The sequence below is a fragment of the Artibeus jamaicensis genome, unplaced genomic scaffold (assembly GCF_021234435.1).
Source record: "Artibeus jamaicensis isolate MK-2021 breed Jamaican fruit bat unplaced genomic scaffold, CSHL_Jam_final scaffold_833, whole genome shotgun sequence".
NCBI classification, from domain to species: domain Eukaryota; kingdom Metazoa; phylum Chordata; class Mammalia; order Chiroptera; family Phyllostomidae; genus Artibeus; species Artibeus jamaicensis.
Window position 1 is genome coordinate 2,096,533 of NW_026522056.1, and position 20,082 is coordinate 2,116,614.

The 20,082-nt window shown below is 37.7% G+C and overlaps 1 protein-coding gene across 1 annotated transcript in view; it reads right to left on the reverse strand.

The window, feature by feature from the left end:
• Nucleotides 1–20,082, reverse strand: part of TUBGCP3 (tubulin gamma complex associated protein 3) — an 89,732-nt gene that overhangs the window by 56,439 nt on the left and 13,211 nt on the right. The window contains exons 2-9 of the mRNA XM_037140984.2: nucleotides 19,541–19,648; nucleotides 16,186–16,253; nucleotides 9,656–9,733; nucleotides 8,486–8,700; nucleotides 6,415–6,590; nucleotides 4,139–4,257; nucleotides 3,239–3,364; nucleotides 109–177 (exon numbers count right to left, since the gene is read on the reverse strand). Of these exons, the coding sequence (XP_036996879.1) occupies nucleotides 109–177; nucleotides 3,239–3,364; nucleotides 4,139–4,257; nucleotides 6,415–6,590; nucleotides 8,486–8,700; nucleotides 9,656–9,733; nucleotides 16,186–16,253; nucleotides 19,541–19,648 (959 nt within the window). The remainder of the gene's footprint in view (nucleotides 1–108; nucleotides 178–3,238; nucleotides 3,365–4,138; nucleotides 4,258–6,414; nucleotides 6,591–8,485; nucleotides 8,701–9,655; nucleotides 9,734–16,185; nucleotides 16,254–19,540; nucleotides 19,649–20,082) is intronic.

Consider the following 20,082-nt stretch of genomic DNA (forward strand, 5'->3'; position numbering starts at 1 on the left):
TTTCTCTCTTATAAAAGCAATGTCTGAAAAAACTTTAAAATTCTACGTAGCTGCCGTTTTGTAACACTTCAAATCATGAAGAAATTAAAATAAAAACAAGGTACTTACCTGGGAGTGTAAAACAGAGAGCAGCCGGTAGTATTCTTTGAGTTCTTGGTGCAAGGCGGCACAAAAGCTCTGTGTAGAAAGGAGTAACGATATAGGCGTTACACAGCAGCTCGCGTGAGCCGCACAGGCACACCGCTGTCAGACAAAGGCCAGGTGTCCTGCACGGCAAATCCTCATTCTGTCAATCGTCCTCTAACAGGTTTAACACCACAACATACACAGGGGTGGGCAAAAGTATGTTAAATTACCAGCCATAATTACCTAAAAGTTAGATCATAAAGAATATAAAATAAGACAAATAATACAAATAAATAATAATAAATAAATAAGACTAAACTGTTTCATGTACTCACAACTGTATACCTACTTTTGCCCACTCATGCATATTTAATAATATTAAGGAAGCTTGTTCCTTAGCATGAACTTTGAAGAAGAGAAATAAAGAATGGAGAAAAACAAAGTATGCTTTTCATAAAACTACTAGTGCATTCACTTTAGACAACAACCTTTTATTTTAAATTTATGTCCCTTCTAAATTAATACAGTTAAAACGCAATTTTACTTAACATTCTTAATTGAAAAAAACTTAATTGGCAATTTTATACCAATTCTTTCCAAGTTTTGAGGGGTTTTTTTTTTTGGTTTGTATTGCTTATTTTTCCCATCTGTATTATTAAAACTTCTTTGTATCTCTCCAATCTTAAATGCTAAAAAAAGTGTCAATCTTAAATGTTAAAGAAGTGTCAAGGAGGACCTTCACATAGTCCTATGACAAGAACTTTCTGGAATAACCGCTGGGATGTAAACCCAGAGATACTCAATGAGACACTCTGGTTTCCAAGAGAGCCTAGAACAGAACTTGTGAAACACAGAACCTGTTTTCCTTAGTAGCAGGCTCTATACTTCTGCTTAATTTAAGGCAATACATAATCAGTAATCTATAGGGTTATTTCTAGTGTATTTATGTTTTGTGGATTCTGATCTAATATAAACAAACATTTCCCTCCTTAGAAGCCATAAAAAGGAACAGAAAACATACTACTTTTATGGACTCAAAGGGAGCCTTACTTCAGTCGTCAGCTAAGCAATATCCATGGAGAAAACAACGTGGCGTGTTTTCAGGCACATTGGTTTTTACAAAACCTCATCCCTGTGCCCATGACAGACACATGCACAAACACATAAAAATTAAAAACCAAACTGCTCATCAGTAGAAACAAATCCTAACCTATCATTTAGAACAAAAATATAGGGAGGAGTGTACAAGTCAGCCTATAAGTAGTCTCCCACCAAAAATGACGAAATTACAATCTGAGGATTTCAGCACCCTGTGTATTTATTCACCATGAAGGGTTCCCAGTTAACTGAGGCTGTTCTCACCTTGGTTTATGAAAGTGCAAATATAAGATGCAGACTTAGGAAACACTATCTTCCTTTACAGATTAAATCTGTTCATTTAGTATGTCTAGAGCCAGGGCACTGCTGAGTAAAAGGGGAATGATAACAACTACGCTGGAGCAGCAGGCCCGGTCAGCAGTGCCCACGCTAACTGCCGTGCACGACCACCCCGACCGGGGCACTCAGTGCCTCTTCTCCCCAGCTCAGCCACTTCTTCTTTGGTCACCAGACAGCGCACAGCGATGATTTTAAAAAGCAGAAAATGAGAGTGGAATGCCAAAAACTACAGAAATTACACATCATATTCTGGTCCTGTATCTGCTTCTACCAATGAAGACAGCATGAACAAATCAATTAAACTCTCTGAAGTTCAACTTTTATATCTGCAAAATGGGGATAATTATATTTTCCCTGCTCATTTTAGAGGGCTGTTGTTAGAATCAAATGAGAGAAAAGGCTTTTAAATCCAGTCCTATAAAATACTACATGACACGACTATAGTGATTATCAATCAAGTTAATGAAGTATCTATGTAATAGGTTATTTATTTTTCCTGTATTTGTTTTGTGTTTGTTTTACTCCATATCTAATACACTGAATAGGATGTATCAGCGGAATTTGCATTCATGAAGTAATGATACAAAGACACAATAAAATGGTTCCTTTTGAAAAGGGAACAACTAAGAAATGAGAACATGCTGTGGGAGGGATGGCCAAATGGGCTCACCTGGCTTGCAAACTCCATGTACCATTAAAGCCAGGTGGAGTCCTGAAGGCCTCACCAATTCCCACTCGCATTAAGGTGAGAGGAAGGGTCCCTGACTCTAGCCAATTCTCTACATTGGTACATGGTCTAAACTGCAGTGCTAGGCTCGGGACGGCAGCTTTCTAGGCACTGTCTCAGCCTAGTGCTGAACACCTTGGAGATTATCATCATCTTACACATTATCATCACCTCCATTCTAGAAACACAGAAATTGAGGCCAAGAGGAGGTCACTTGTACAAGCTGACATAACTAGTAGAAGGTGAAGCCAATGTTTTACTTTAGAGCCATGCTGCTGTGCTTTTGCAGTGCTTACACTGCAGTTTACTTCTGACTTGCTCTCCTTCAGTAATTTTTTGAAGACTTTGTTAGAAATAATTACTGCCCAGGAATCAACCTGAGGGCAAAATCCTATGCTGCTTAACCACTTAAAAGGACTTGGGACTCTACAAACTTCACTTCTTCTTTGTTGGCTGCCTCCTGTCAGTGTGCAGAGGCAACAAGAGATTAAGGAGCAGTTATACTGCCCCAGCTGTGACCATTTGGGCCAGCAGCAGCAGTTGGTTTCCATCTGCAGCTTCTGGAGCATTCCCAAATCCACAGGACCGTGTCCCAGCAAGCCCCTCCTCAGAGCACTGTTTCTGCTAAGAGCCCCTCTTCTGAGCTACTGGAGCCTGACAATCCCAACACCTTCGATCTCTGCTCCTCAGTTTTACCTCTGTTGTAATTAGCATTTGTATTTTTTTGCTTTTGTGGTCCTCCAATAGCTATATAAACATTTTGCTATATTTGATTATTTTTATCCGTACCTATTGTGGTTTCTATTTTTCTTGAATGGATATAATAGTAAAGCTTCCATATTTAAAAAGAACCTTCTTAAGAATTATTTTCATAAGCTTTTAAGTAAGTTAAGCATTTCCCAAGGCAAACAACATCCCAAATGTTCTAGTAATAGCGAACATACACACCTGACCTACGAGTCCAAATGAACGATCCAGACTCCTCTGGTCTGTGTATTTTCTGATTTTATTGTGTAACCATCCCAATTCAGCAAGTCTGGCTGTCGTATCCCTCAAAGATTTATTTAGGTTTGCCTAAAAAGTAAATATATCAAGAGTTAAAAATTAACACTAGAATTTTAATTTGTTCTCTCAACCATTTGTATTTTTAATATTATAATTCTTAGGCTTTAACACATTTAACTTACAAATAACTAATATGCCATCACTAAAGTGAAAACAGTGAGATTCTGAAAAACAAAAAGCATCAGGTAGCAGGCAGGGAAGCAAAACACCTACAAATAAATGTCAAGGTCAAGTAGCATGACCTCAGCAAGTGACTGGCCAGGGTCCCCCAGCATAGCGGGGACAGTCTATGATGTCAGTCACCTTGTAAACAGCTGAGAGGTGCAGAAGGACACAACATCAACAAGAAGGGGCTGTGAGAAAGGCACATTCTAGAATATGAAAGCAAAAGCAAGCAAAGCCACCTTATGTGGAAGCCAAATCAACAGCAGAGATGCCAAACCACCCCTGTCCCTCAGGTACCTCTGACATCACCATCACAGGATACAGAAATCAGCTAAGTGGGGTGGCTGCATCAGTGACAAAAAGGAAAGGAAGAAATGCAAGGGAAAGGATGCAAAAGGGTAAGAAAGGCTGACAAAGGGCCCCCTAGTAAGATTACACAAGTCATAAACTGCACAGAGAAATATAAACCAGAACTTAATGGTGCAACTTGACTGGTACACACAACTTTTGTAAATCCAGCCCTCATTATCCCAATTACACCTCACAAATTAATAGCTCCTATCTGCTCTTGATCACATTTATCTTTTCATTATTTAGACGGGGTTTTAGTTACTGTACCTTTCCCTCCGCTTTGTAACAATTCTCAGTGTTATTCATCTTGATGATTTTGCCATCTATGCCCTGGAATACGTACAAAATGTCTCTGACAAGGGCTGTCTCAGTAACCTCCACAGTACCTGCAAAATGGTTTTTAAAGAGAATACTCATTTAAGATGAAATACATCTTATGACACAATTAGTTCCAGATTATATATTTGCATTCAGACAAAAATTAAAAACTAAATAAATGAGCTGAAGATGAAGAGTATGAAGTTATTAGAAACAAGAATTTTCTGAGAAGAATATGGGGATCATGTGATTCTTCAAACAAAAAAGTCTTTAAAAAACAATGCAATCTGTGGAAATTTAATATATAATCAAAGAGCAAAACGAATCAATTACAAAAGCATGGATAATTATTTCAAATGTTGTTTGGAAAAACTGGCTTATTACACAGGTAGTGTACAAACCTTGGTCCATTCCCAACACCCATAAAAAGGAGTTAATACAGCAGAAAAGTTATTTATAATTTGCATAAACCTTGGGACAAAAGCTAAGTCAGAAGGTAAGTGTTACTCAAAATAATGACAAGGGGACAGTGCCCAGAAATCCAATATATAAGTGGGAGGGAAAGTGAACCAGAGCACAGACCCTGGGTTCTCCAGGTGCTGATCCCTGAGAACCCAGGGAGCACAGTCTGAAGGCGAAGACAGGTTGTTTGTCAGCCGTGGACATAATATTCTATAAATATCAATGACATCAATTTGGCAGTAGTACTGTTCAACCCTTATCTATCATTATTGACCATTTTTATCTACTTTTTTCCAGTTACTGAGAGAGAGCAGTTCAATTTTCCTATTGTAATTGTGGATCTGTCTGTTTTCTTTGCAGTTATTTCCATTTTTCTTTCTGTATTTGAAGCTGTCAATAGGTGAATATACATATTTAGAAGCATTTCTTCCCAAAGAACTGACCCTTCCATTGTTATGAAATGTCCTTCTGTCTTATCTAACATTCCTGCCACTGTCAACTTTAAACACAGCCACCCTTCTTTCTCGTGGTTAGTGTTCGTTTAAGAGGTACTTTTTCCATCCACTTACTTTTAACTTATTTGTGTCCCTATATTTAAAATGTCTCTTGTGAACAGTGTATAATTATCTAAACAGCATTTGTTTTAATCTTTTAAACAAAGTGTCTATCCCCATGAATTTATTGTAATTACCAATGTGTTTGGATTTAAATTTACCTTATTCAGGTATATTTTTTTATTTATCCCACTTCTTTCTGCTTTTGTACTTCTTCTGCTCTTTTGGAGTAATCAAATATATTTTTAAGCCCTTTATCTCTTAGTTTTGTATAGAACCAAGGTTTGAACACACTAGATAGTGATCAGAAATCATAGCAAACAAAAAAGCAGAGAATAGCATTCTGACTCCACCTAGAAACTAGCTTCTAAGCCCAAGAGTACATAGCAGCCACATGTCACAGGACAGTAAACTAGGCCACTGAGAGCAGCTACACAGGGGCAGGCCAAGCTGTGTACAAATGTCCTCACAAGTCTATGAGACAGAGCTCATCCTCCCATACCACACAGAAAATAGCTGGAGGAATTTCAGAATCAGTAGATTATGAACCAACAAAAAAAAACCATTCTTCTGTTTTTCAGGACAATCATGTTCCAAATATTGCTATTTGTAATGTCTTCATGTAAGAAACCCAAACTTTCTTTGGAATCTAACAGTTTTAAAACTCAGTAGGGCATTCACTTAATCACCAAATAAATCCACAAGGAGTTTCTTCATCATTCTAGGCAGTATGCTAGTTACTAGCACCATGAACAAGACAGAAATGGCCGCTCCTTCATGGAACTTAGACTGTGGTGAAAACAGTCACTTGTGTTGCAGAGCCCGATCCAGCCTGGAGGTGCCTTCCCAGAAAGAAAGGCAAAATAAAATGAAAGGCAGAAAGACACCAACAAACGTGACAAGGAAGAGAAGAGTGATCCAGGCGGAGGAAACCACTCAGGCAGTGACCTGAAAAGCAGATGGGTGAATATATATATTTAGAATCAGCAGCAAAGCTCTGATTTACATGGGGTGACAAAAGAAGACTTCCCAAGGCAACGCAGACCATATTTAGGATTATGAACTTCATCAGGATTCTGAACTTCATCATGAGAACAAGAAACCACTTAAAAGTTATAAGCAGAAATTCCTGATCAGTATTTTAAAATAAGGGAAGCATAAATTCTAAATGTTCAAAAACAAGCTACATTCAAATATATCTTTACTTACCGCCTGCGTCCCCATCTCTCCTTGGCCTTGTTGTATTGCGAGAAACAGTGTTGGGGATACCTTTCGAGGTAGTGCTTTGTAAGGAAGGCTGGTTTGCACTTAAAGTCCATGCAAGACGTGACCCCAACTGCTGTCTAAGACAGTCTCCTCCTACTCCTGGAGTTTGATGAGACTGTCTAAAAAAAGAAAGGAGCATTTTATATCCTCAAATACCCAGGCTCTTCACTGAAGAGTCAAAAACATTTCCAGGAATTTTTATTTTATTACTACATTAAATTATAATCTTATAAATCTGAGATAAGCAACTGATTTAACCGTACCCAAACACTGTAACAACAATGATCAGTCTGACGTTCAGGCTCTTACTGCCACCTCCACACATATTTCTTACCATAAAAAACAAAATCTATTTGACTTTTCTTTACAAACACATTAACATACACTACTCAGCTAAGACCACTTTGAAATTCACTACTAATTTTAACTTCAATAGTAACACCATTAATTCATTCAACATTTGTTATGCACAGGAGTGAAAAAACCTGGAAAACTGTCCCTTTTCCCTGTCCTCACTTATTTCCCAGACTTTATGTTACTCCATAGGGGAAAATAATCCTAATTTGTAATTAATTTCAAAAATGTACAAACAAGCCCTGGCTGCTGTGGCCCAGTGGACTGAGTGTCAGCTTGCAAACCAAAGGGTCGCCAGTACCATTCCCAGTCTACAGTACATGCCTGGGTGGCGGGCCAGGTTCCCAGCAGGGGGCGTGTGAGAGGCAACCGCACATTGATATTCCTCTCCCTCCTTCTCCCTCCCTTCACCTCTCTAAAAATAAATAAATAAAATCTTTTTAAAAATGTACAAACAAAATCTAAGGCAAAAGCATATCCAAAGTCTAAAAGTTAGCTTTTAATCATTGGGAGACTATGCCAAAATGCTCTTTGAAGATCTAAGAACCCAATAGCTGATTTCCATTGACATATATTTTGAAAACTGTAACATCATTATCACCTCCTGGGACTGCAAAATGCAAAAACAAAAATTTCAACACCACCACTGTTTCTAAGCAGCGAAGCTCTGATTTACTGCTGGTAAAATATCAGTGGGTCCACCTATAATCCACTGATGAAGTAAGAGAGGAAATCAAAAACCTGAAACAACTTACTTTTTTCTATTGTCAATGGGGAAAAATGTCAACAACTACTAAAACTACATCTTTGAATACAGTTCTAAATTTAAGGAAAAAATTCTAAAAGATCACTTCAGTTCAAAGTTCTCTATAAAACTTTTTTCATCCCATGACAAAAATTATTTCAAATTTTAATATGGAAATGAGCAAGTCTGTTTATTCTTTTAGCCAGAATACAATTTTGAGATTAAGTCTATAGAATGTATTATGCTGTCTTTCTAGAACTCTAGACTCCATTTATAATCCGAGTGTGTTACATACATTCTATTTTCTAGTAACTTGCACATAACAAGTCTGTATTTCCTCAAAGTGTAATCCGATATGACAGCAGGTTAAACTTCAAAGTATATAACATCCTACTTGTGTGCTCCCACAGTTCCTCATCTTAATTCACTTGCACTGTGTGATGCCCTAATTCTTAGTTTGAAAATCTCAGCATTTGAGGATGAGACACCTTTATTTTAATTTATATTTATTAAATATAAATTAAATAATTCTCTGAAGAGAATAGTATACATCAACGAAGGGGATAATATTCACTAAGAGGTAAATATGAGAAAATAACAAGAGAAATGTCAATCAGATACCTCATCATGCTGATGAACTAGGTCCTTACTAAAATGCATTTGCCTTAACAGGTTGAGAGTTGGCCAAAAGTCTATAGTCAACTAAGATTACAAGTGGAAAGAATTCCTATCTAAAATAGTTTTTAGGGAAAGTAAAATCCAAAGACAAAATGTAACAGAGAGAGTGCCAAGAACGTTCCTGGCACATACAAGCCTCTAAAAATGGTTTTCGTGAACACAAAATGCCTGATGAAAAACCTGAGGATTTTCCCATTTCTACTATTTCAGGAATCTATGTATGCAAGCTTGACTTACCCCGGAAGAGATTGTGGAGTGGGGGTCGGGCCATTTAGGGCATGCATGCTTATACTGCTGATGCCGCTGCTTCCCATACTGCCAGAGCTCGGTGCTGACTGGGTGCTGCGATCCTGGTAGTTCAGTGGGAGAGTCTGAGGCCTGGCGTAGTAGTAGGGAGTTGAATGTGCATCTCTTGGCAATGCTTGGGCAAATAACGTGGCATAGCTAGAAACCTGAAAAAATTAAATAGAGGTATAAAATTACAGAACACTTTCCCCAAACCGACAGACAATTAAAGCTTAGATTTTAGTTTTATTTCCGTAATCTAATCTCACACATATTAAACAGCAAATTAGTTACACTTTTGAAATATGATACTGTTTTAGGAAGTTTTCTGAACTCTAAAACTCCCACATGGTGTGACAGTTACACTTTATTCAGAATCCATGCAAACTAAAGCTCAGATAATACTCAAATGTTTATAAAAATATGACATTCTTATATACTGAAAGAATGCTCATTACTCAGAATAAGGCTTTAGATATAAATATGACTCACCCACACTCTTTCATTTTTAAGCACTCAAATTTCTGTAACAGAGTATTTTAACAAACTCTCTACCACACAAAAAGGCCAAATTGTTTTCAAACACTACACAGGTCAAAAATTGAACCTGTGTGACAACAAAGTTTTTCCTGGTATAACTAATTAATATTCATAATGATATTTGAAAACACAAGAAAATCCTAAAAGAATTATGCAGCTATGCTAATATTCATAACTTCACACAATAAAAATTTTGATCAAATAAAAATTGATCATTTATACCCTACTTAATAAAACAGTATTACATTTGATAACATAATTCTAAAAAAATCTTAAGAAAACACAGAACAGCGACTAAAATTGCCCTTAAAAAACAAGAAAAAAAAATCTGTTGGCCTTCCATGACTGCCTGGAGAACTACACCAGTTTTTTTGTTTCACTCATTATTTTCTTAAGTATAAAAGCCAATTCATTATTTTCTCAACAGTGAAAATAATGTGAAAGTGAAACAATTCATTGTTTCACTCATTATTTTCTTAAATATAAAAGCCAATTCCTATCAAACTTTGGCATAACTGTCCCAACAAAAGATGCAAAGTGTCTTTTAAAAAGACACGAAGCTGCTAAAAGAAAGCCCCTCACCTTGTTGGGCTGCTTGCGTGGATCTTCACTAAGGCTTAGCAAGAGGTAGAGAATTGACCATTTATTTTTTAAAACGCCCTGTTTGGAAAGAACATATTAAAGAAAAGTGTATTACTCTCCAGTTTTATCCTCTTCTCTCCTAAGTTATTCTTATTTCCAAAACAAAAATGCATTTTAAAATTCATATGGTAACATCAAATCCAAATTTGTTTATTTTACAAGCATCATAAATAGCACTATCCACCAGAAGGCTAGAGATGATGTTCTCAAGAGGTTAAAACCCTTGGAACCTCAACCCCCCTGAAAGCTAACTCCAAAGTCCATAAAAAGAACATATTTTTTAAATTACTCTATTCCTGAACATATTACTCTATTCCTGAATAATAATATTTCCCATTTGAAATAATTCTTATAATAACCAACTTCCCAAACATAGTCATTATAAGAAAAATGCCATCATAAAATATATGATGCCCCCCTCTTACCAATGTCCCATTTAGGGCAAAAAATACAGTATTATAAAAATATAATTTTTTACATTCTAAAATGCAAGATGTAAGTCTCAGCCTCCTGCATACCCAAACTAAAGATCTTAGTTGTCAGGGTAACTAACCCTAGGTTTCTATGTAAAGTAGTCCTACAAATTGTATTAACTTTCCATTATCTAGCACTCTGCCCTGATTTACAACCATGAACAGCAGCCCACCTGCGATACATTTAAACAGGATTTATAGAGCATTCTACTCTATTCATATAACGTTACCTTTTGGATGTAGAAGACAGAATATATCAATATCTTTATTTACAAAACAAATTATGGTATAGTTACTTACATTATACAAGTTCTTAACTATATAAAATGTTCCTTGGAAATTCCTCTAAAGAATAAGCTCATCACAAGTATTTAATATTGTCTAACTTTAAAAAAGTGATTTACGCCTGCCTGGTGTGGCTCAGTGGGTTGAGCTCTAGCCTGCAAACCAAAAGGTTACCAGCTTGATTCCCAGTCAGAGTACATGCCTGGGTTGCAGTCCAGGTTCCCGGTAATAGGCAAACGATCTTGCGCAAAGATTATTTCTCTCCCTTTCTCCCTCCCTTCCCCTCTCTTTAAAAATAAGTATTTTTTAAAAATAAAACTGAATTTAGCAGAAACAACAAAGTCCCCAGAAGAGGCCCAGTTCTGATGGACTCCTCAGTCCAGTAGTAAGAATACAAGTGGGCAAATTATTTCTGTATGATAAATTACATTTCAGACATGGAAGGATTACTCAAGTTCTCCAGGCTCAGGAAAGGACTTCTAGAGACATGAGTCTCCTAGAAAGATGGCTGATACAAAGGCAGAGAGGGGGATAGGCGTGGTCTTTCCAAGGAACTGAGAGAGGTAAGTATGGCTGAAGCTAGACATGTAAACAGAAACTGAAATCTGAATGGAGCATCAGATCAAAGAGATCCTTATGTGCTGTAGCCAAAAAAATAGATTTTAAGCTAAAGGCAACAAGCAACTGGGGAAGGATTCTGTACAGGGAAGTGAATGGACTCACAACAGTTCCATGAAGGACAGACTACAGAGGAGATAAAGCAAGACACACAGGCCCTACTTAGGACAATCACCATGGGCCGAGCTGGGATTCAGTGACTGAGTATCTGCTAAAGCAACCTTGACAACCCCCTATAAGCTGGGTCTCTGGAGCTAACTGTTGTCTGCTTATCTCCAAAGAATTGAATTGCTCTCTACCAATCCTACTTCCTTAAGCCAGGGGTGTTAAACTCATTTTCACCGGGGGGCCACATCAGCCTCGACACTGCCTTCAAAGGGTCAAATGTAATTTCAACTCCTTAACAGTTAAGGAGTAGTTACATTTATACAGTCCTAAAATTATTTCGGCCCTTTGAAGGCAACAGTGAGGCTAATGCGGGCCCTGATGAAAATGAGTTTGATGCCCCTGCCTTAAGCATCAGAGGACTGTCAGTCACCAGCAGCTGCCATTTGGAGGAGGCCTGAGGAGTCAGGCAACTTCCAGTCTAGATGGCAGCATAGGTAAGCACAGCTCACCTCCTCACACAGCCACATCAAAATTACAACTAAAATATAAAACAACCATCACTGAGAACCATCACAAATCTACTTGAATGGAATCTAACAACTACAGAATTAAAGAAACTACATCCATCCAGACTGGTAGGAGAGATGGAAATGCAGAAAGAGCTGGGCCCACATCCACATGAGGTGAATAAAAGTCTGGGAGGGATATCTCAGGAGCGAGGAGTTCCAGCCTTACACCAGGACCCACAGCCCAGGGTTCCAGTGCCAGGAAGGAAAGTCCCTATAACTTCTGGCTGCAAAAATAAGCAAAGATTGAGTCAGTGGAAAAAACTGCTGGAGCCCCAAGCAGTTCCTCTTAAAGAACCCACAAATGGACTCACTCAGACTCACTGCCCCTGAGCTCTAGCACCAGACTAACAGCTTGAAAGGCACCAGTGGCAAAGAGGGAGGAACAAGCGTCTGGTATCAAGGCAAGAGCTGAGGAACAGCTTTCTCCCAGGCATAAAGGTGGGCAGAAGCCATTGTCCCTTGTCAGAAACCTCCCCTCACAGAGCCAGAGAGCCACAGAGCCTGCAGGCGGGTGCCACATCGAAGAGAAGATTCCATCTGTTGACTAACACTGTTTGCCCCACCCTGGAGATCCCCACAGATTCCATCCCACCCCACTGACTGGGCCCACCCAAGCTGTTACCAGTGACTTTTCCATATGAATGGCTGGTCCTGCCTCATGCTTCACAACTTCCTAAATCTTATCAAACAAACATCAGCCTCAGTGACCTCCATACCTCTTGCTAAGTCATCCCAGGCCAAGTAGTAGTAGCAGCCAGCCTAGATTCACAGCTTGGCTTTGCCTGGGAATCTCCAAGACTGGCACAATTAACAGCCATCTCAGATTGCTTTACAGCTCATGCAGGGTGGCCCAGGCAGAACACAGGTGGGGGCTGACCTTGGCTTGTACCACCTGGGGAAACCCCAGAGTCTGCACACCCAGTAGACAGCTACGGACCACATCAGAGTACCACCACCCTGCCCCTGCATAGCTTATCCTCTGCAGATGGTCAGTGGTTCTTGTAGCTACCTGGCCTGGGTATATCCTTCCCATTGACCTGTCAACAGCAATCAAAGCTCAACTTAAAAGGAGGATGTATTCAGCCCACACTAAGGGCACACCTCAAGCACCCAGGTTGGATGACAAGGTGGGCTGTGCCACTGGACCCTACAGGACACCTACTACATTAGGCCATGCTACCAAGATAACGAGTCATAGCAGCTCTACATAATACCATATATTGCCGTGTATAATGTGCACTTTCTTACCCAAATTTTTGAGGGAAGATAAGGATGCGCACAATACATGAGTACTGCTAATTCTATATCTATATAAATGTTTAATTCTTTTATTTATGCTTATGTGTTAAAGCATAACTCTAGAAAACAATAACAATATTGACATGCAAAATAATACCCTAAAATATGATAATCAATATGTTTCTAAATATAATTAAATAAAAATTGATTTAAAAAATTAAAACAGGAGATTTTTTTTCCTGAAAGTTTGGACCAAAAATGTGGGTGCTCATTATGCATGGGAGGACATTATACACAGCAAAATATGGTACACTGAAACAAACACAGGGAGGCTGCCAAAACAAGGAGACAAAGAGACATGACCCAAATGAAAGAACAAATCATAACCTAGAAAAAGAACTAAGCAAAATATAGATAAACAATTTATCAGATGCAGAGTTCAAAACACTGGTTATACAAGGATGCTCAAGGAACTTAGTGAGGACCTCAATAGCATAAAAAGGTCCAGTCAGAAATGAAGGATACACTCATTGAAATAAAGAACAATTTACAGAGAAACAACAGGAGAGTGGATGCAGCCAAGAATCAAATCAATTATTTGGAACATAAGGAAGCAAAAAAAACAATCAGAACAACAAGAAGAAAAAAGAATCCAAAAAAACAAGGATAGTGTAAGCAGCCTCAGGGACAACTTGAAGTGTTCCAACATTCACATTATAGGGGTACCAGAAGGAAGAGAGAAAGAGCAAGAAATCAGAAATCTATTTGACAAAAATAATGAAAGAAAAGTTCCCTAATTTGGTGAAGGAAATGGGAATGCAAGTCCAGGAAGCAAAGAAAGTTCCAAACAAGATGGATGCAGAGAGGCCCACACCAAGATACATCATAATTAAAATGCCAAAGGTTAAAGATAAAGAAAAAGTCTTAAAAGCAGCAAAAGAAAAGCAGTTAGTTACTACAAGGGAGTTCCCATAAGACTTTCAGCTGATTCCTCAAAAGAAATGTTATAGGCTAGAAGGGACTGACAAGAAATATTCAGAGTCATAAAAAGCAGAGACCTACAGCCAAGACTGCTCCACCCAGCAAAGACATCATTTAGAATCAAAAGGCAAATAAAGAACTTGTAAGACAAGAAAAAACTAAAGGAGTTCATCATCACCAAACCATTATTGTGTATAATGTTAAAGGGATTTATTTAAGAAAAAGAAGATCCAATGTATAAATAAAATAGCAATACACACACATATCAACAATTGAATCTAAAAAATAAACTATACAAACAAGAAGAACAGAGAATCATGGATACAGAAAGGGTTTTGATGGTTGTCAGAGGGGAACATGGGGGAAAGGGTGAAGAGGTAAGGAGACTGAGAAATACAAATACATAGTTCCGGAGTAGCCATGGGGACGTAAAGTACAGTACAGGAAATGAAGTAGCCTAAGAACTTATACGCATGACCCATGGGCATAAACAATGTTGTGGGGATTGCGTGAGGGAGTGGGGGGTGTTGAGTGGAGGGGGGCAACAGAGAAAAAGTTGAGACAATTGTAATAGCATAATCAATAAAATATTTTTAAATCAAAAACTAAAATAAAGGAGGCTTGGTGCCCAGGGGAGGGGGGCCTCATATCCCATAATCATCACAACCACACTGAGACACAAGGTTTATTCTCTTCACTCCATAACTGAGTGAAGCAGAGGTGAAACTTAAATAACTTAATGAAAGCTGTAGGCCAGGATTCAAACCAGGTCTGTGTAATTCCACAGAGACAGATGAGAGGCCTATGTAAGAGGGACAATCAGTAACACTTGGGGACAGACCAAATTTAGGTAAAGAGGTACAGTCATGATGATATCTACTAGTCTTTGGCAATAGATGAATGGTATTATCATCATTCACCAAAAGGGAGAACACCAAAGGAAACACAGGTTGCATAAGGGTGGATATGAGTGGACTCCTAGAGGTAGGAAATTTTTAAAGTATGCTCTCATTTGCGCTTCCAGCTGGGGGATGCTCAGCTGCAAGCAGCCCGTGTTTCCTAAGGAGTGTCTGTGTAAAAATGCCCTGCGAGCATCGGGAAGAGTGCAGACAATCTACTTCAGTTGTTTCCGAAAATCAAAGATGTATAAGGGGTGGAAAATGAACAAAATTGTTAAAATGAACAAAACTATGCACAAAAAAGTCAGCAAACAACATATTTACAGGTGGTGTCAGCTTTTTTTTTTTTTTTTAACAAAGAAGAACAGGTATTAAACAGGATCAGTCTACTGAAGAGAGTCTGGTAGAGGGACTGTGTGCTGAGGTGTGTGAACGGCACAGGGACATGGAAACAAGAGGTAACGAGGCAGTCAGGGACTACTACCAGCTAGGTATTAGCAAAGAAGAAAAAGCAAACTTAAAAAGTGCACCCAAGTGAATCAAGTTGAATTAAGAAATCAAAATGGTCAGCAAATAAATTTAGGCTTATTTTTACAAATGAAAAGGAAGACCGGAAAAATAATGAGTAAATTACCAGCAGCTTTAGGCATAACTCAAAGATTTTCACTGTTGTGACATTAACCTAATATTTGTTGAGCAAAGTATTAAACTTCTCTATATTTTACTTTCTTCTCTATAAAAAGATGGAAGGAGGCATCTAAATGAACTAAGATCCTTTATAGTCAGAATCACAAAAATCTCACCCTAAGATTCAATTAATTTATTGGTGTATAGGCTGGCAGATACTCTTATAAAAATAGATTAGAAAACCACTGTGAGCAAGTATCAACATCCAATCACAAAAAGTTCAAAATTACTTTTTAAATTATTCACTGTAACAATACAAATTAGGACCTCATAAACAAGAAACTGTATCAACAAGATGAGCTTCTGCTTGTGCTTCCTCCCAGTAAAAGAATTAAGGATTCTGTAATATATACTTATTGTATACATAAGTATGATTATTTTTCCAGTGTAGTTTCTTTCATCTTTATAAGCAATTTCGCATTAAACCCAGTTAAAACTTACTTCTAGCACTGAAAATCTTTTAAAAAGCAAACTCTGTCTACAACTACAAGCCATTACTCAATACAGGAAAGTTTAATGATACCAGATGGAAAAGTTCAAATGTTCCCAGATCCCTCTCATAGCTTCACAGCATTCACACTGGAATGGCTTTCAGAACACTTGTATGATACCTGTGAATGAAGTTTTCTGTGAAGCTCAGAAAACAATGCAGCATCGGCTTCTCTTCTTTGTCGAGTAACTGTAAGTTAGAAAGGAAAGTAAGCATGTTACTCACATACACCAAAATTCATATTTATGACATTATTTCACCTATAGAAACTGATAACTCTGAAGTCTAAAGAGAATCCTGAGCTGAGGAATCAAAAGAGCTACATAATAAGTGACATTTCAGCTTTGTGAATTTGGTCAACTCATATAATTTCTCTGGTATTTGTAAAACATGGACAATTTTAGGCTGGAATCAAATAGTTTATGTAAAAATTAGGTACAGTAATAGAAACAATGAGAGTTTTTAGATTCTATTGACAAATATCAATTAAACAGTCCAGTGAGGAAAACTACCATTACTTTAGTCAATAATGGCTATCTAGAGGGAGAAATATGAAGTGAAAATATCTTAGGAATCCTAAATTCAAAGGGCATAACAAAACAGTATAGCATTCATAATAGTTTGACTTAAAACTATACATTCTAAGTATTTTTGTTAACACATACGGCAAACTTAATAGTCAATTATGTTTCAAAATAACCAGAAGTTCATTAGCTAATTTTCACCCACTAATTCATTCTATTAGCAAACATCTTCATAGGCTTTCCACTACACAATATTCTGAAAGCCCCCATTACAAACGAGGGGCCCATGCTCTATTCCACTCCATGAAGACTACACACAAGACTTGGGCCCCTGAGGGAAGAGGCCCCATTCGCCCACATCTGCAATGCTGCACACACTGTCTGTGCACAGGTGTCCCTCAAAGAAACCCTGCTAAACCCAGGAGACAAAGCACCATTTTTAAAAGCTAGCTTACAGCTTCAGTAGCCTCCAAAGAACCTTCATGTTTAATTATCCCAATTTAGTAGGACTACTTTCTTAAAATTTTATCAGCCAACCTCATTTAGCTTTAAATGTTCAAATTCCTTTGTAGAAAGACAATGACTGACTTGACATCCAACACTTTTTCATATTCATCAGCTAGGAAATGATGCTGGCATCATGTACTGACTATATGAACCACAGCAGGTCCTATCGCCCTAATCACAACTGCACTTTCATGTCTTCCTATGCCAAAAGGTAAATCTATCTTTAAAACATATTCTTACAAAATGCATTCAACAAAACTAATGCAATTAAAATTTGATATACCTTATTATCTTTTAAAGCTTACATAAAAATACTCCAAATGAACACAACCATGAAATTCAATGATGTTCCTTCTGTAGAATGAGACTACACTAATTCATAGGTATTTGTTGTCACAGGACAACAAAATAATAGTAAATAATACCAATAAAAATGAGCACAGAATATTTACCCCCCGAAAGTTCCATCTAAGAGATTATTAAACACAGCAAAATAAAATTTTAGTTACAATTACCCCACTTATCAATGTGAAAAATTAAGAAACTAAAAGGTATTTAGTTTTATCATACATGATGAGTTCTGATCATATAACTCAACTAATCTAATATACCAACTCGACCATAACACAACTAACAAAAACTAATCAAATTACAAAAATGTTAAACTATAAAAATTATGTCTAAGAAATATTTTAAAATGATGGATCAATGGTGACCATGATATGAGAGGGCCATCAATAACACTACAAACTATAGCTGAGTCACAGCAGAGCTGGGGGGTTAATGGCAAGGGTACCAAACAGAAGCTGTGGACAGCTGGTGGGAACAGGCAGAAGCAGCAAACTGCATCAATATACAGCAAGACTTATTTCAAAAACACAGAAGACATACAGGAAAATGATTGTACATGGTGACAGTTGTGTTTTTTAAAAAAAGAAATTCCAAGACTTTCTTGCAGTATATTCACTGCAACAATGTAGCTGCCAGTTATTTAACTCTGAATTTAGACCACAAAGCCTGGAAATGTACATCTGTAAAGGGAATGGTCTGTTAATATAGTACCCACTAGATGTGGTTCTCACTAATAATCAAACATATAAAATAAAATGTAAAAATAATCTTAAGTATAATAATCATCAGGGTTCAAGAATAGTGTTCTTACTTTCGGTTTTATAGACAAGAAAGTTCTTATAAGTTAATAGGGGGAGAAATACTGCACTTTTACCCCTGTACCTTAAGTAAGTCATATACACTAAGTAAACACCAAGATCTGACTCATGTCAGCAGAATCCTCATTTCAGACTTGCATTGCTCATCAAGCTCTGAACATACAGATGTAGTCACAGCCAGATCCGTTTACTCACATGCCACAGCCTGAACTCTACCATGAACTATCTCACCATCTCAGTTACACAGCTCTGAAAAAGGACATCCACACAGAGCACTGGTCAAGTGCAGTTAATAATGCAACAGCTGGGGTGGGAAACTGTGCCATCAAAAACAGATCTCCCAGAAGGTCTCATTACCCATTTTCCAGCATACTTAGAAATAAGTCAAAGCCCGTTTCATTTGCACAGTTTAACAGCAAGGCCCCAGCAAGAAGACCACTGACCTTGAAGGCAAGATGGCGTCTTAGGCAGCTGGAGCTGGGCTCATACAGTCCAGAAAACTGAGAAGGGGGAACTGGCCACCAGAGGAAACAACTCTCCAGCCAGACAAGAGCGGTTCTCATACATGGCGGGCCCCCATGTCCACGGCCTCCCTCCCTTAGACACTCCGCAGTACAGAAGGAAGGTAGAGCTCCACCATACACAGAATGCATCAGTAACCAGATACTAGAAAATGGAAAGCTTTCTTCTGTAAGGTAACAATGTTTAAGAAAGCTTTCAGTATCATCTCAGAATTAAAATGTTCACATAGTAAGTTCTAAAGTACTATTAAGTTTGGATGCTGACAATTACTAGAAGCAATTATTGGACTCACTAAGAGTTGTTTACCTCTAAGATAGTAAATGTTCTATATTATCTGGTCAAAAGGTGCTAATATTAAACACTGCAAATCACAAGATAAGCAGGACGTTATATTAAGTCCTTTTATGTTCCTCACACTCTTATACCAAAGTATGTTGTTATTGACAGTATTTAAAATAATCCTCTTGCACTATGTTCTAACAAAAGACAGAATTAAATTGTCCTTATTTTAACATAATTATATATTTATATAATAGTACCTCAGGAACTACATAGAGGGTGTAGTTCATACAGAAAATAATACAATTAATGAATAATAATACAAGAATAAACTGTGTTTCACATACTCAAAACCAAAAACCTACTTTTGCCCCACCCTGTGTGTGTGTATGTGTGTGTGTGTGTGTGTATGTATTCTTAAGTTTTGACAAGTTTTAGAATTCAACACATGACAACATTTAGGAAAAATACATACGTTCTTTCTTGATTTTTTCAGCTACTAGAAATTCATCTCTTTCAACAGTCGGGGCAAAGTTGCTGCCAATAACTCGCACGGCATACTGGAACTGTTGGGCTACATCAGCTGAAAGGTAAATAAAAGAGCACAAATTATTTATTGCCAGTCCCTTTTGATCACCTGAAGCTTCTGGTTCAAGACAGTAGACTTGGCACACGCATCTACCTACCTCCCACCTTCCCAAGGTTTTAACTGAGAAGATGAAAAAGCTTTTAAGAAATCAAAACAAAATGAATGAATAAATAAATGAAATAACAGTTCTATAAAATAAAAAAGGAAGGCAGCAACAGCCCAGATAATCTGAAAAGTCCTAAGAGAAAAAAAAATTGAATTGATAATCATTTTTTTTAAAAAGGTACAGTTAAAGCCAGTGAGAAATAGGATGCACGAGAGAAGTAAACCCGCTCAAAGACAACCTCTGAGAGGCTCCACGGTTCAAGTCAACAAACCAACAAAAACCAGAAGTGGGTTGTGGAGCAATCACATGGACAATTAATTTA